Below are 16225 nucleotides of genomic sequence, written 5' to 3'. Positions count from 1 at the left end.
GCTCAGATCCAGCCCACAGAGCTGACCCCTGCCCCACTTTGGCTAGAGGGTGGAGGTCAGAATGCTTGAGCCACAGAGGTTATAGCAAGAATGTCTAGGTTGACTTGCTGTGAGTGCTTAGTTCTCTGGCCCCTAAATTTCTGGAATGCAGATGTCTTTTTTTTTTTTTTTTGGAGACGGAGTCTCGCGCTGTGTCACCCAGGCTGGAGTGCAGTGGCGCGATCTCGGCTCACTGCAAGCTTCGCCTCCCAGGTTCACGCCATTCTCCTGCCTCAGCCTCCGAGTAGCTGGGACTACAGGCGCCCGCCACCACGCCCGGCTAGTTTTTTGTGTTTTTAGTAGAGACGGGGTTTCACCATGTTAGCCAGGATGGTCTCGATCTCCTGACCTCATGATCCGCCTGTCTCGGCCTCCCAAAGTGCTGGGATTACAGGCTTGAGCCACCGCGCCCGGCCGCAGATGTCTTTTTTAGAATTTCAGAGTAGCTGGTCACAGTAGCTCATGCCTGTAATCCCAGCACTTTGGAAGGCCAAGGCGGGTGCATCACGAGGTCAGGAGATTGAGACCATCCTGGCTAACACGGTGAAACCCCGTCTCTACTAAAAATACAAAAAATTAGCTGGGTGTGGTGGTGGGTGCCTGTAGTCCCAGCTACTCGGGAGGCTGAGGCAGGAGAATAGCACGAACCAGGGAGACAGAGCTTGCAGTGAGGTGAGATTGCACCACCGCACTCCAGCCTGAGCAACAGAGCGAGACTCTGTCTCAAAAAAAAAAAAAAAGCTGAGTGTGGTGGCACCTGCCTGTAATCACAGCTATTTGGGAGACTGAGGCAGACGAATCACTTGAACCTGGGAGGCGGAGGTTGCGATGCGCCACTGCACTCCAGCCTGGGCCATACAGCGAGATTGTCTCGGGGAAAAAAAAATTCAGAATAGCTTGTTAAAGATTTCAGAGAGGCTATGCGGTACATAGCTTTGTTTTCCAAACTTGCTAAACCTTTTTTTTCTGGGAATGCAAATAGTGGTTTACAAGGCTAGGTTTGGAAAATGGTGCTCTACGGCTGAGGCTAGAGTGGAGGGTTTGTGGTGTCACTCCCACTCTACTCCTATTCTGCCCTGTGGTCATTTTAGTCTTGTGGAGGCCACCCGGATGCGACAGCAGAGCCTGGAGTTAGAACTGGACTCTACGTTCATAGTCCCGAGAGATCATCCTGTTTCCCTTAGGAAACTGGACAAACAAGTAGTTTGTCTAGTAGTTACTTTCCAAAGGGTGCCTTTTGGAATAATAAAAAGGGCGGTGGGGGCAGCGGGTCATGTGGGAGCTGGATCAATACCTTCTAGCTGGTTAATTAAGAATGGGCTGGTGGGCCTGCCCTGGCCTCTCTGCTGAAAGAGGACCAGTAGATAAGCCTGCGTGTGAGGAGCAGCCAAGTAGGATCCTTCTCAACTCATGGGCTCTGATACCTAAAGAAGGGATTCTGCGTCTACCCCAGCAAGGCCAGAGCCACAGTTACCAACTGCGTGTCCCATTAAGTTCCTTGACCTCACTGTGAGCCCCAGGTTTCCTCTCTGTGAAATATAATATCCCTTCTCCAAGGTTATTGGAAAAGCCAAGATACTGGTGAAAACCACAGTGCTGGCTGGGCACGGTGGCTCACACCTGTAATCCCAGAACTTTGGGAGGCTGAGGTGGGCAGATCGCCTGAGGTCAGCAGTTTGAGACCAGCCTGACACAACATGGAGAAACCCTGTCTCTACTAAAAAATACAAAATTAGCCAGGCATGGTGGCTCATGCCTGTAATCCCAGCTGCTCGGGAGGCTAAGGTAGGAGAATCGCTTGAACCCGAGAGGCAGAGGTTGCGGTGAGCCGAGATCGCGCCATTGCACTCCAGCAGCCTGGGCAACAAGAGTAAAAACTCCATCTCAAAAAAAAAAAAAAAGAAAAGAAAACCACAGTGCTCTGTTACCACCACAGAGAGAGTGGGAGAGGAGCATCAGGTCCAAGGCTGGGTAGGGCCAACAAATGATCAGGGCTTTGGGGAAACGGGGCTGGGCAGAAGCAGGCCAGCCTGCAGGTGGTGGACTGGGAGAGCAGAGGCAGTTCAGACAGGTCTCCCTCGAAGAACCTCTCAAACAGTGTCAGAAACCATTTATCCAACCTTTCTCAGGCACAGACTCTGTGCTTGGTTCTTTATCTCCTGGAACTCACAGTGAACCTGAAATGGGGGCATTACTCCCATTTTATTCTTCCTACTTCAACTGCAGAGCACTAAGCCAGGCTGGACACCTATATCCTGTCTCCCGCTCTGCGCAGCAGTTAAGTGAAGGCAGACGGGAGAGAAAGGACAGCCAAGATAAGCAGGCAGATACCAATTACCTTTTCCTTAAAACTATGGTCATGTTAACATACAGAACATCAGCCAAGAACCAGAACCAACTGCTTAACATAACATAGAGTGGGCCCTGCCCACCCCCCAATACAATATATTTAAGATAAGCTTCTTTTAGCCGTTGAATTCCCCCAGGGAGGGAGAAGTTTGTATGATTGGTGAGGGTGGCAATACGGGGATGGAGTCAGGGTTCACTCCCAGAAGGTAATGCCTAAGTCCTTACTTTCCATGATCAGGCCACCTGAAGACCATGAGCAGGAAGGAAGAGGCCCAGGCAGGGATCAGACCAGCTGGGGATGCAAAGAGATGTAGATCCTATGGCCCAGTGAAATGCACATGGTCCAGGAACCCAGTCAGCCAAGGCAGGAGGAGCCAGAGTGGGCACTGCTTCAGGTCTAAGGCCCAGCCCCTCCCGCAGGGGTTCCTGGTCCGCCTCTTCATTCTGTAGGCTGTGCTTCTCCCAGAAACGGTGTGGCAGCTGGGCCTGGCAGGGGTTAGCAGTACACCTGGAGCAAGGGTGCCCCCGATGAGTCTGTGTCGGTGCCCTGGAAGGATGAGTCATGGCTGGCTGGGTACCCTGGTGGGAAGGAGAGGAGAGGAGGAAACAGGCTCAGGGGAAGGAGCTCATCCAGATCCCACGACCAGGGAGAAGCCTGCTGAGAAGGAGCAGAGTGGGACTTGAGCCTGGGTCAGTCTGATCCTGGCTGGATGACCCACTCAGTTTACTGACCTGTCTGAGCCCTAGCCTCCCTTTGTGTAAAAGGATAATGATCTCACTCCCGGGGGTTGTTGTCAAGGGCAGTAAGACCACAACAGAACCACACAGGGTGCCTTTCCGGCACCATGCTGGATGGTTCTCCACCCACTACTTTCCTAGTCATCTGGGCGTGGGGTCTGATCACTTTCAGCTTGCCTGTTCTGGGCACCTGCACCCACTTTAAGTCAGCTTGCTGGATGGAGATGGGTCTGTGGCTGCTTAGGCCCCCATCCCTTTTTGATGTCATCCTCACCACTCCAAGAGAAAGCTGGGAGAGGAGCATGTAAGGGACCCCTAGGGTAGTCCCCCACCCTCCACACCCCTCGTTAGGTCAGGACCACACCTGGAGCTCCATAAGGCCTCAGCTTCCGGGCGATGGCATCTGCAGTCGTCTCCTGGGAGATCTGCACTGTCAGCTCTAGGGAGGGAACGTGAGGCAGGCAGTGGTCATCAGCACATTCTTTCAACCCCATTTCCTACTTCTGTTCCCAGCTCGATGAGGGAGGAGCCACTCACTCCTGGGCAGGGCTAGAAAAATAATGCTTAAAGGCCGGGCGCGGTGGCTCAAGCCTGTAATCCCAGCACTTTGGGAGGCCGAGACGGGCGGATCACGACGTCAGGAGATCGAGCCCATCCCGGCTAACAGGGTGAAACCCCGTCTCTACTAAAAAAAAAAAAATACAAAAAGCTAGCCGGGCGAGGTGGCGGGCGCCTGTAGTCCCAGCTACTCGGGAGGCTGAGGCAGGAGAATGGCGGGAACCCGGGAGGCGGAGCTTGCAGTGAGCTGAGATCCCGCCACTGCACTCCAGCCTGGGCGACAGAGCGAGACTCCGTCTCAAAAAAAAAAAAAAAAAAAAAAAAAAAAGAAAAATAATGCTTAAAAAAAGACACATAGACAACGTGTGCATGCGCAGAGTGATGGATGAGTAGGAGTTTTGGTTAGCCCAGAACAGGTCAGAGGTCCAACTTCACGTGGGTCCCTAGGTCCTGTTAACCAGACCAGGCCTAGAAGCTACTCTGGCATGAGACAGCAGGGGAGAGGAGCCTTTTGGGAAAACTTGTTGAATGCAGAGGGAACCTTGTCCTTTCTGGGGACAGCAGCGATGGCCAGAGAGCTCTCCCAGGGTCTGCATGCTTCTCTCAGCCTTGCTCAGACCTCACAGGGAAGGGCCAGAGTGGGAGCTGGGGAGGGGGAATGCAAGAGTTGACACAAAGGAGGAGGAAGGGCAGGGACTGGCTGAGGGGTACACCCACAGTGGCCAAAGACCCCATTCCAACCCTCCCCTGGCCAGAGCCTCCCCTACTCTGCCCCTCAGCCCCATGGGGCCCCCACCTACCATCCTGGCTGAGACCTGAGCCCACCATGGTCTCATGGCCACTGTCAGGGGCAGCAGTGGTGGGGGCAGCAGCCCGAGTTGAACGACCCTCCGAGGTTTGTGGGCGAGCACGGCTCTTTCGGGTACTAATGCGAATGATCCCGCGTACCAGGCGGCCCTCAGCATCCTGCTCATCCAGGTGGTAGTCCTGCGTGATGCTGCTGATAAGGTCCGAGATCTTACTGGTCTTCTCCAGGAACACAGTGTCTGATGTGCACTTGGCCAGCTCATCGATCTGGTGTACGCTGAACAGCTCTGTCAGCTTCTTGAAGATGAGCACATCAATCTCTCGGCTCGACATGGAGCCACTGCCCATCTCGGGCAGGTCCAGGTCCGACTCATGGAAAGAGTAGTACTCCTCGGAGCCACGAGGACTACTGACAAGGGTGCTGGGCAGGCTGTGTCTCATGGGTGGGGGATCGGCCAGTGGCTCCTTGCAGCAGGAGTCCGCATCAGGGGCTAGGGAGGTGGCCCTGGGATAGGGATACACAGGGATGCCTTTGAGCTTAACGTCGGGATAGCTGAAGCTGCTGCCCATGGTTGACTTGAGTCGCTGGCCATCCCGCCGGCTGGGGGGTGCACGGTCAGGGCTAGGGGGCACTCCATTGTGCTCCTTGGTCCAGTTGGCTTCGGCAGCCCCCTCAGTGGAGTCCTCAGTAGAAAGGCAGGGGCTGCAGCCCCGCACACAGGCTCCACAGCGCTGGAGGCAATCCCGGCAGCGGCGGAAACAGAAGGCAGCCCGGCACCACTCCCACACCCAGGGTCGCCAGAGCAGGCAGCAGGCAGGGGACTCAGTGGCTGGCTCAGCAGAGCCAGAGATGAAGGTAATGCTCTCTGGCCCATGGTGACCAGGGTCCTTGGGGTCTGGTCTACGGGTGCGGCGGCTTGGTGGGGGCTGAGGTGGTTTATCATATGTCTCCAGACATAGCTCTGTTGGCCGCTCCCAGGGTCCCAAGCGTGGAGGCCCAGATGCTGGGCGGGGGTGTCCAGGGCGGGGCATGGCTCATTGCATGGTTTGCAGCAGCCAGGCACCTGCAGAGGAGAGGCCAGGAAGGGGTCAGGATCAGAAGTCAGGGACTAACTCCTGGGCTGACTTGAGCAGCTTCACACTTCTAGTTTCTCAGAGGCCTGGGATGTGAAGGGACCCAAGTATGCCCATAAACTCTCATATCTTGTGGCCCTCCCTCCACAAAGTCTCTGTGGTCTAACCCAGATTTCAAAATTCCCTGTGACTTAGGCTTATTGGGATGGCTATGAAAGGTTGAACATCTTTTTTTTTTTTTTTTTTTTTTTTTTTTTTTTTTTGAGGCGGAGTCTCGCTCTGTCGCCCAGGCTGGAGTGCAGTGGCGCGATCTCGGCTCACTGCAAGCTCCGCCTCCCGGGTTCCCGCCATTCTCCTGCCTCAGCCTCCTGAGTAGCTGGGACTACAGGCGCCCGCCACCGCGCCCGGCTAATTTTTTGTATTTTTTAGTAGAGACGGGGTTTCACTGTGGTCTCGATCTCCTGACCTTGTGATCCGCCCGCCTCGGCCTCCCAAAGTGCTGGGATTACAGGCTTGAGCCACCGCGCCCGGCTGAACATCTTATCTGAAATGCCTGGGTCCAGAAATGTTTTGGATTCTGGATTGTGGATTGTATACATTATACTCACCTGTTAAGCATTCCTCATCCAAAAATCTGAAATGCTCCAATGAGCATTTCCTTTAAGTATCATCCTGGTGCTCAACTTTCAGATTTTGTAGTGTTTTGGATTTTTGGATTAGGGATACTCAATCTCTCAATCTGTATTTAAAAATAATCTCCCTTCCCCCAGAAAATAATGAGTGTTGGCAATAATGTGGAAAAACTGGAACCCTTGTGCATTTCTGGTGGGAATGTAAAACAGTGCAGCTGCTATGGAAAACAGTATGGTGGTTCCTCCAAAAATTAAACATCAAATTACCACATGACCCAGCAATTCCACTCTGGATACATACCCAACCTAATTGAGAGCAGAGACTCCGATGTTTAGACCAATGTTCACAGCAGCATTATTCACAATAGCCAAAAGGTGGAAACAATCCCAGTGTCTACCAATGGATGAATGACTAAACAAAATGTGGTATATACATACAATGGAATATTATTCAGCCTTAAAAAGGAAAGGAAATTCTTTTTTTTTTTTTTGAGACAGAGTCTCGCTCTGTCGCCCAGGCTGGAGTGCAGTGGCGCAATCTCCGCTCACTGCAAGCTCCGTCACCTCCCAGGTTCACGCCATTCTCCTGCCTCAGCCTCCCGAGAAGCTGGGACTACCAGGCGCCCGCCACCATGCCTGGCTAATTTATTTTTTATTTTTTTTAGTAGAGACGGGGTTTCACCGTGTTCGCCAGGATGGTCTCGATCTCCTGACCTTGTGATCCGCCCACCTTGGCCTCCCAAAGTGCTGGGATTACAGGCGTGAGCCACCGCACCCGGCCCAGGAAAGGAAATTCTTATACATGCTGCAACATGGATGAACCTTGAAGAACTTATGCTAAGTGAAATAAGCCAGACACAAAAGGACAAACAGCCGGGGTGTGGTGGCTCATGCCTGTAATCCCAGCAATTTGGGAGGCTGAGATGGGTGGATCACTTGGGCACAGGAGTTCGAGACCAGCCTGGCCAACATGGTGAAAGCCATCCCTACTAAAAATACAAAAATTAGCCGGGCATGGTGGTGCACACCTGTAGTCCTAGTTACCTGGGGGACTGAGGTGGGAGGACCACTTGAGCCTCGGAGGTGGAGACTGCAGTGAGATGAGATCGTGCCATTGCACTCCAGCCTGGGCAACAAAGCCAGACCCTGTCTCAAAAAAAAAAAGACAAATATTGTAATATTCCACTTGTATGACATCTCTAGAATAGTCAAATTCATAGAGACACAAAGTAGAATGGTAGTTGCCCGGTGCTGGGGACAGAGGGAACTGGGGAGTTAGTGTTGAATGGGTAGGGAGTTTCAGCTGGGGAAGATGAAAAAGGTCTGGAGATGGATGGGCAATAGTTGTACAACAATGTGAATGTATTTAATACCACAGGAATGATGCTTAAATATGTTTTGTTTTTTCTTTTTTTTTTTTTTGAGATGGAGTCTTGCTCTGTCACCCAGGCTGGAGTGCAGTGGCCGGATCTCAGCTCACTGCAAGCTCTGCCTCCCGGGTTTACGCCATTCTCCTGCCTCAGCCTCCCGAGAAGCTGGGACTACAGGCGCCCGCCACCTCGCCCAGCTAGTTTTTTATATATTTTTTTAGTAGAGACGGGGTTTCACCGGGTTAGCCAGGATGGTCTCGATCTCCTGACCTCGTGATCTGCCCGTCTTGGCCTCCCGAAGTGCTGGGGTTACAGGCTTGAGTTTTTGTTTTTTTTTTTTTACATGGAGTCTCACTCTGTCACTGAGGCTGGAGTGCAGTGGTACCATCTCGGCTCACTGCAACCTCTGCCTCCCCGGTTCAAGCGATTCTCTTGCCTCAGCCTCCCAAGTAGCTAGGATTACAGGCACATGCCACACGCCCAGCTAATTTTTGTATTTTTAGTAGAGACAGGATTTGGCCATGTTGGCCAGGCTGGTCTCGAACTCCTGACCTCAGGTGATCCCCCCACCTCAGCCTCCCAAAGTGCTGGGATTACAGGTGTGAGTCATGGCACCCGGCCCTTAAGTGTGGTCTCTGTTTTTCTTGTTTGTTTTTTGTTTTTTGTTTGTTTGTTTGTTTTTTTAGACGGAGTTTTGCTCTTGTTGCCCAGGCTGCAGTGCAATGTCGTGATCTCGGCTCAATGCAACCTCCTCCTCCCGGGTTCAAGCGATTCTCCTGCCTCAGCCTTCCGAGTAGCTGGGATTACAGGTATGCACCACCACGCCTGGCTAATTTTGTATTTTTTTTAGTAGAGATGGTGTTTCTCCATGTTGGTCAGGCTGGTATTGAACTCTCGCCCTCAGGTGATCTGCCCGCCTTAGCCTCCTAAAGTGCTGGAATTACAGGCATGAGCCACTGTGCCCGGCCAAATGTGGTTTCTTAAAAAAAAGGTTAGGCCAGGTGCAGTGGCTCATGCCTGTAATCCCAGCACTTTGGGAGGCTGAGGTGGGTAGATGATTTGAGGTCAAGAGTTCTAGACCAGCATGGCCAACATGGTGAAACCCTGTCTCTACTAAAAATACAAAAATTAGCTGGGTAAGGTGGTGGGCACATGTAATCCCAGTTACTGAGGAGGTTGAGACAGGAGAATCACTTGAACCCAGGAGGCAGAAGTTGCAGTGAGCCAAGATGGTGCCACTGCACTCCAGCCTGGGCGACAGAGTGGCAAGACTCTGTCTCAAAAAAAAAAAAAACAAAAAAAAGGTTAATAAGGTACTTTTTTTTTTTTTTTTTTTTTTTGAGATGAGAGTCTCGCTTTGTCACCCAGGCTGGGGTGAAATGGCACGAACTCAGCTCACTGCAACCTCCGCCTCCCAGGTTCAAGAGATTCTCCTGCCTCAGCCTCCAGAGTAGCTGGGATCACAGGCATACGACATCACGCCCGGCTAATTTTTGCATTTTTAGTAGAGATGGGGTTTCGCCATGTTGGCTAGGCTGGTCTCGAACTCCTGACCTCAGGTGATCTGCCCACCTCAACCTCCCAAAGTGCTGGAATTACAGGCATGAGTCACCGCACCCGGCCTAATATGGTAACTTTTATAGCTATTTTACAGAAAGATCTCCTGGATCTCACTTTCTGTGAAGTGGTCTCCCCCAGTTTCTTCCTGCTGTTGGTAAGTTTTTCTTGTTGAGAGTCTCTGTGGCTGCTGAACAAATGCCTTTTCATAAGACTTGCTATGGAACCTGATCATTAACACTTATTTCCCTCCCCTGGTCCTTCAAATCAGATCTGGGAATGTAAGAGGTCCCCTGTCAATATTTCAGTCTTACTCACATTTGCCCTGCTAGCAACATTTAACACCAAGCCCTGTTGGTGTCCTTTGATTAGATAAAAATGCTGAACCGGCCGGGCGCGGTGGCTCAAGCCTGTAATCCTAGCACTTTGGGAGGCCGAGACGGGCGGATCACGAGGTCAGGAGATCGAGACCATCCTGGCTAACACGGTGAAACCCCGTCTCTACTAAAAATACAAGAAAATTAGCCGGGCGAGGTGGCAGGCGCCTGTAGTCCCAGCTACACGGGAGGCTGAGGCAGGAGAATGGCGTGAACCCGGGGGGGCGGAGCTTGCAGTGAGCCGAGATCGCGCCACTGCACTCCAGCCTGGGGCACAGAGCAAGACTCCGTCTCAAAAAAAAAAAAAAAAAAAAAAAATGCTGAACCACAAAATTTGTCTTCTTTTTTTTTTTTTTTTTTTTTTGAGACGGAGTCTCGCTCTGTCGCCCAGGCTGGAGTGCAGTGGCGCTATCTCGGCTCACTGCAAGCTCCGCCTCCCGGGTTTACGCCATTCTCCTGCCTCAGCCTCCCGAGTAGCTGGGACTACAGGCGCCCGCCACCTCGCCCGGCTAATTTTTTTGTATTTTTTTTTAGTAGAGACGGGGTTTCATTGTGTTAGCCAGCATGGTCTCGATCTCCTGACCTCGTGATCCGCCCGTCTCGGCCTCCCAAAGTGCTGGGATTACAGGCTTGAGCCACCGCGCCCGGCCCAAAATTTGTCTTCTTTCCCATTCTGACCTGGTTGCTAGGAAGCTCAGAGCTAAGACTTCATTCACTTCATAAACACTGAGGCTGGCCCTGTGCTGGATACTGTAGAACCAAAAATGAATGAACTACAGATCCTGTTCTTGATGATTCACACATGGTTTTGTAGGGAAAACAGATGCTTAAAAGTTTATAAGATGAGGGCTGGGCACAGTGGCTCATGCCTGTAATCCCAGCACTTTGGGAGGCTGAGGCGGGCGAATCATGAAGTCAGGATTTCGAGACCAGCCTGACCGACATGGTGAAACCCTGTCTCTACTAAAAATACAAAAATTAGCTGAACGTGGTAGAGCGTGCCTGTAATCCCAGCTACTCAGGAGGCTGAGGCAGGAGAATCGCTTGAACTTGGGAGGCAGAGATTGCAGTAAGCCCAGATCGCACCACTGCACTCCAGCCTATGCAACAGAGACTCCGTCTCAAACAAACAAACAAACAAGTTTGTAAGATGGAGCATGTAGGATATATGAAGCATCATGGGAGTAAATAACTCTGCCTGAGAGAAGGAAGATTATGCAGTAGTGTATTTGGGAAGGTCCTTGATTTCATGTAGGGGTTTGCCAGGCAGTAACCATTCTTAGCTTGGATTTTCTGAGACACTGATCCCTTATCCTTTTATTCCTGATTTAATGGCACTGGGGTCTGAAACTGGGGGTGCGTGAACATGGAACTGGGCATCGGGATATCTGTGTTTTAGTTCTAGTTCTGGCCCTAATCTAACCCCAGATTTGGCACTGGGGAAAATTAATGCCACCTCCCTAAAGAGGGCCATCATTATCTCTCACCCAAATACTGTCACAGCCCCCATTCTGGCCACCTCCATTCCCTCTTACTTGCTGTAACAAGTAAAAACTTTAAAATGTTTAGAGGGGCCGGGCGCGGTGGCTCAAGCCTGTAATCCCAGCACTTTGGGAGGCCGAGACGGGCGGATCACAAGGTCAGGAGATCGAGACCATCCTGGCTAACACGGTGAAACCCCGTCTCTACTAAAAAATACAAAAAACTAGCCGGGCGAAGTGGCGGGCGCCTGTGGTCCCAGCTACTCGGGAGGCTGAGGCAGGAGAATGGCGTAAACCCGGGAGGTGGAGCTTGCAGTGAGCTGAGATCCGGCCACTGCACTCCAGCCTGGGCGACAGAGCCAGACTCAGTCTCAAAAAAAAAAAAATAAAATAAAATAAAATAAAATGTTTAGAGGAACATGGCAGATACCACTTTAATCAAATGATCAAAGATAGTATCACCATAATGGGATGAACTGACATCATGTTCCTCTTGATACTATGTACTAAGGAGGATACAACTCACGAAGTATTCCTGTCAAAAATGCATAACCTAAATGTAATCATGAGGAAATAACAGACAAGCCCAAGTTGAGAAACATGACAACTAAATGCAATGTGATCCTAGATAGGATCCTGGATTGGGAGGAAAAATTGGAAATTGAATAATGTAAATAACTGGTGAAATATGTTATTTGATAGTATTATATCAATGTTACATTTTCTGAATTTGATTACTGTGGTTATATAAGATAATGTTCTATTATTAGGAAACATACACTGAAGCACTTGGGGATAAAGGGCAGGATATCTGTAACCTAATCTCAAATGGTTCAAACACAAATGAACAGAAGGTATGTGTGTGTACAGAAAGGGAAAGAGGGAATGTTACCCACTGGTAAATGGGGATGTGAAAGATACAGTTCTTTTATTTTTTATTTTATTTTATTTTTAGAGATAAGGTCTCCCTCTGTCACCCAGATTGGAGTGCAGTGGTGTAATCATAGCTCAATGAAACCTCAAACAACTGGGCTCAAGTGATCCTCCTGCCTCAGCCACTTGAGTAGCTAGGACTACAGGTGCATACCACCCTGTCCCACTAGTTTTTTGTTTTGGTTTGGTTTTTGGTAGATATGGGATCTTGCTAGGTTGCTCAGGCTGGTCTTGAACTCCTGGCCTCAAGTGATCCTCCTGCCCTGGCCTCCCAAAGTGCTGGGATTACAGGCATAAGCCTCTGTGCCTGACCTAGGATACAGTTCTTTAACCATTCCTACAACTCTTCAACCTACTCTCCTGGCCCTACTCAGCACTCCTTCTCCAGGGACCCTCTGGAATCACTAGTCAGATGGGAGGCCCTCTCCCCATGACCTTCGGCTGGGCTGTCAGCTGGGTCGCCATGTACTGATTGTTTGAGGATAAGTCTATGTCCCCAAGGACCATGACCCTGAAATGCAGGGACTGTGTGTAATTCTTTTCTTCCTCAGTGTCTAGAACAGCGTTTGGTACACTAGGTGCCTCAGGGGACTGACACATTCCAGGTTGCCTCAGGGTAGAATCAGGACCATTGGGTAGAAAAAAAGACTTAGGCTCTAGGTTGACCAGAGTATGGATGGAGGATAGGAGGTGACAGGGAGTGAAATCCCATCTGCAAAGGTATCCCAATTAAAATTGTAACAGGTGATTTTAAATTCCCTTGCAATCCGAGGCAAGTGGTTAAAAATTGTTGCTTTAGTTTGAGAAATGTGGGGTTGGGTATGGATTCATACATCCACGGAATTAACAGATATTTACTGAGGGCCCATTGTGTGCCACATGCTGGATTTATTATTATTATTATTATTATTATTATTAAGACAGTCTCACTCTGTCACCAACGATGGAGTGCATGGCACGATCTTTGCTCGCTGCAACCTCTGCCTCCCAGGTGGAGGCAACTCTCATGCCTCAGCCTCCCGAGTAGCTGGAACTACAGGTGCATGCCACCACACCCAGCTAAATTTTTTGTATTTTTAATAGAGATGGGGTTTCACCATGTTGGCCAGGCTGGTCTTAAGCTCCTGACCTCAAGTGATCCACCTGCCTCAGCCTCCCAAAGTGCTGAGATTACAGGCATAAGCCATGGTGCCTGGCCAGCTGTTCTAAATTCTTTTTTTTTTTTTTTTTTTTGAGATGGAGTCTCGCTCTGTTGCCCAGGCTGGAGTGCAGTGGCATGATCTTGGCTCACTGCAACCTCTGACTCCCCGGTGCAAGCGATTCTCCTGCCTCAGCCTCCCGAGTAGCTCAGCCTCCGAGTAGCCTCCCAGGCGCATGCCACCACACACGGCTAATTTTTTGTATTTTTAGTAGAGACGGGGTTTCACCATGTTAGTCAGGATGGTTTCGATCTCCTGACCTCGTGATCCACCCGCCTTGGCCTCCCAAAGTACTGGGATTACAGGCGTGAGCCACCACGCCCGGCCCAGCTGTTCTAAATTCTATGGATAAAGTGATAAAACAGACAAAATCCCTCAACCTCAGGAGTTTACACTCCAGTGAGAGTTGATTATTGATGGCTTACACTGTTCTAAGTACTTCAGACATAATAACCAATTAATTTTCACAACCCTCTTTGTAATATTATTACCTGTATTATTATACTGAAGCACAGACAGGTTAAATAAGTTGTCCAAAGGCATACACCTATCTGTACACAATTGGCCTGGCCCCAGACTGTTATCCACTACCCCATCCCATGTATTACTTGGGAGGAAAGAGGCAGTCAAAGCTGCCAGCTGCCAGCTCCATGGACCAGCGTGTGCCCAGAGAGAGCCCATGTTGGGAGCCCTGTCTTCCAGGCTCAAGCCTTCAGGAGAGTGGACAAATCTACAGTTAACCATGCTGAGCTGGGAGGTATCTGGGGCTCCTGAGGATGGGCTGGCTATTTTCTTCTCCCCCAACCTCCAAAGCTTCAGGACTCGCTAATATTGATTAAATTAATCCAACAGGTATTTATTGAGCACCAAGGAGGTGCCCAGCGTTGTGCTAAATGCTGAGAAAACAGCAGTGAATGGGCCAGAGGACTTTTCACCTTATTTGACTCTCACAATTGCTCTGTAAATAAGTAGTATATCTCCTTTTCACAGATCAGGAATCTGAAGCTCAGAAAGGTAAAGTGACTGGCCCAGAGACACCTAGCAAGAGAGGGCTGGAGTAGGATTTGCACTGTGGTCCGCCAAGCTCTGGAGCCTGCGTACTTTGTGTGTGCCACACATCTCCAGCGGGACTGGGATGAGAAAAGAGGCAAGACCTGGGATAAGAACAATGCCTGCCTCAGTTCCCCACTTCCCTCCAGCCATTGAACGCTCCTGAAGTCAAACTCAGGCAGTTTCTTCCAGGCTATATCTCCCCGACCCTGCTGCTGCCACCGCCCCGCCACCACCCCGCCCAATCCTAGGAACCCTGGTCACTTGGTTTAGTGAGGGGAGGCTCCCTGTCCCTATTGTGGCTTGAGGCAAGATTCTTAACCTCGCTTTCCTCATCTTTAAATAAGGAGAGACTACTATCTTCATGCCCCGCCAATCTCGTGAGATTTAAATGAAATATTGAGTGAGGGGGCTTTCCGCAGTGGCATTGCACATGGGAGGGGCTAGGTCACTGGGCGCTCTAAGGCACCGCAAGGATCTTCCCGGAGTTCAGATGGTCCCGGCCAGCCCTCCCTGTATTTCTCTCTGATGCTTCCCTCTTCCCCATTAGTCTCGCGAACACACACACGCTCAAGGGTCTATGTACCGTCTCCTCCTCCCAGGGTCCCCAGGACAGGCCCGGCCGCACCAGCCTCTGCCCCCAGCCCAGTGCCAAGCCTCGGACACCAGGCCGGGGAGGACCACCCCAGTCCTGCTCGAGAAACAGCCGTCGGCTCAGTGCACCCCCGGCCTCCTGCCCCAAAGGTGCAGCCCAAGACTCCCATATCCGCCGGCACCTGGTCCTGGGGACAAGGAAGAACCAGACCCTGGCACTGCCCCTCGGGCTACCACAGCCCCTACGCCAGCTCTGCCCTCGGGGCGAGCACTACACTCTCCAGCTGCAAGGGCCCTACCCCGCGGGCGGACCCAGCCTCCCTCCCGTCCCGACGCGGTTCCTTGGGGTGAGCACCAGCCTTTGCCCCATCCCGACGCTGCCCCCCGGTGGGCGCGGCCCCCGCACCCAGCCAGTGCAGCCCTGAGAGCGAACGCGGCCCCTCACCCCATTCTGCGCGCCCAGCCCGGGCGCCCGCTCAGGCCGCTCCCCAGCCCGGCCCGCGCACCCCGGAAGTAGGAGGGTGGCCCCGAGGAACCGGGCCCGGGACCCTCCCCTGTCCGGGCTCAGCCTCGGGGGCTCCCCACAGCGGCGCCGCCCTGGTTTGCGCCCCCTCGGGCCCGCGCGGGGCTTACCTGTCCCGCCAGGTGAGTCGCCTCCGGCTCAGCCCCTCCCCCGCCCCCTCGCCGCTCACCTGGGGCGCAGGTGAGTGTCTCGCGGGAGCGCTGCACGGGCCGCCGCTAGGGACACACTTCCTGCCTCCGCGAAGCGCCGCCGCGCACCTGGACCGAGGCCCCGCCCCTGGGCTCTGTGGAGCTGCGCGGGCCCGCTCGGGTGCTCGGCCATTCGGCCTAGTCCGAGTAGGTGAGATGTGGCGGAGAGGGGTCGAGAGGCGCTGGGGCTCAGTCTCCTCTTCTATTCAACAGGCTAGTGGTCCTGTCAGTCTCTGAGCACCTGTGGAGCTCCTGCCGGGACATAAAGCTCCAACTCAAAGGGAAGCTCTCTTCTGGGAAGCTTTCCCTGACCCTAAGTCTATCTGTTTTTCTGTTGCATAGAACAGTCCCTGTACTCAGCACACTGTCGTTTTCTTGTCTTCTGTCTCTTCCTTTAGCTTCCTTCCTTACAGGGTTTGGTCTTGTTCCCCTGTGTTCCTGGTGCTCAGCACAGGTCCTGGCACATACTAGGTACTCAACAAATATTTTCCACTGAATGAGGCCCTAGGCCCCAATCTCTCCCTTTGCCCTGAGGCAGAACTGCGAGCCTGGGCCACTGATCAGTTGACCTTTTCTTTTTTTCAGAGAAATCTGCAGGTAAAGACAGGAACCTCAGCTCTGGGGCCCTGAGTAGGGTAGAGGAGGGGTCCAGGATATGCAGCTCTGAAAGATACATCCAGGATCAAAAGTGGTGGCCAAAATGGGCCATGGTCACTACATCCAAAAAAGGTCTCTGCAAGAGGCATCACCATTGAA

General features: G+C 51.9%; 1 protein-coding gene across 4 annotated transcripts; it reads right to left on the bottom strand.

Moving 5' to 3' along the window:
* Positions 1-2378: 2378 nt before the first annotated feature.
* On the bottom strand, positions 2379-15547 carry KDF1 (keratinocyte differentiation factor 1). 4 transcript variants are annotated; one of them, XM_077967819.1, is made up of 5 exons: positions 15392-15489; positions 7242-7343; positions 4485-5555; positions 3491-3565; positions 2379-2967 (listed from the first exon to the last, which is right to left on the bottom strand). In XM_077967819.1, exons 3-5 carry the CDS (start codon positions 5521-5523, stop codon positions 2885-2887), a joined length of 1197 nt encoding a protein of 398 aa, XP_077823945.1. In that variant the 5' UTR covers positions 5524-5555; positions 7242-7343; positions 15392-15489; the 3' UTR covers positions 2379-2884. The 4 variants fall into 4 exon arrangements, with proteins under 4 accessions (XP_077823945.1, XP_028693304.2, XP_001110637.2 ...); XM_028837471.2 differs by lacking the exon at positions 7242-7343 and having other exon boundaries at positions 15451-15547; XM_001110637.5 differs by lacking the exon at positions 7242-7343 and having other exon boundaries at positions 15392-15540.
* Positions 15548-16225: the final 678 nt, after the last annotated feature.

The sequence above is a fragment of the Macaca mulatta genome, chromosome 1 (genome assembly GCF_049350105.2).
Source record: "Macaca mulatta isolate MMU2019108-1 chromosome 1, T2T-MMU8v2.0, whole genome shotgun sequence".
NCBI lineage: Eukaryota > Metazoa > Chordata > Mammalia > Primates > Cercopithecidae > Macaca > Macaca mulatta.
The sequence above is the reverse complement of the archived record's forward strand: the minus strand, read 5'-3'. Positions and strand labels throughout refer to the sequence as shown.

Coding starts and splice junctions, on each gene's coding strand:
- KDF1 (XM_028837471.2), bottom strand. CDS start 5,523: ATGCCCCGCCCTGGACACCCCCGCCCAGCATCTGGGCCTCCACGCTTG. Junction 3,566..4,484: donor CTCAGGTCTCAGCCAGGATG/GTAGGTGGGGGC, acceptor TTCCCTCCCTAG/AGCTGACAGTGCAGATCTCC. Junction 2,968..3,490: donor GAGGCCTTATGGAGCTCCAG/GTGTGGTCCTGA, acceptor CCTTCCCACCAG/GGTACCCAGCCAGCCATGAC.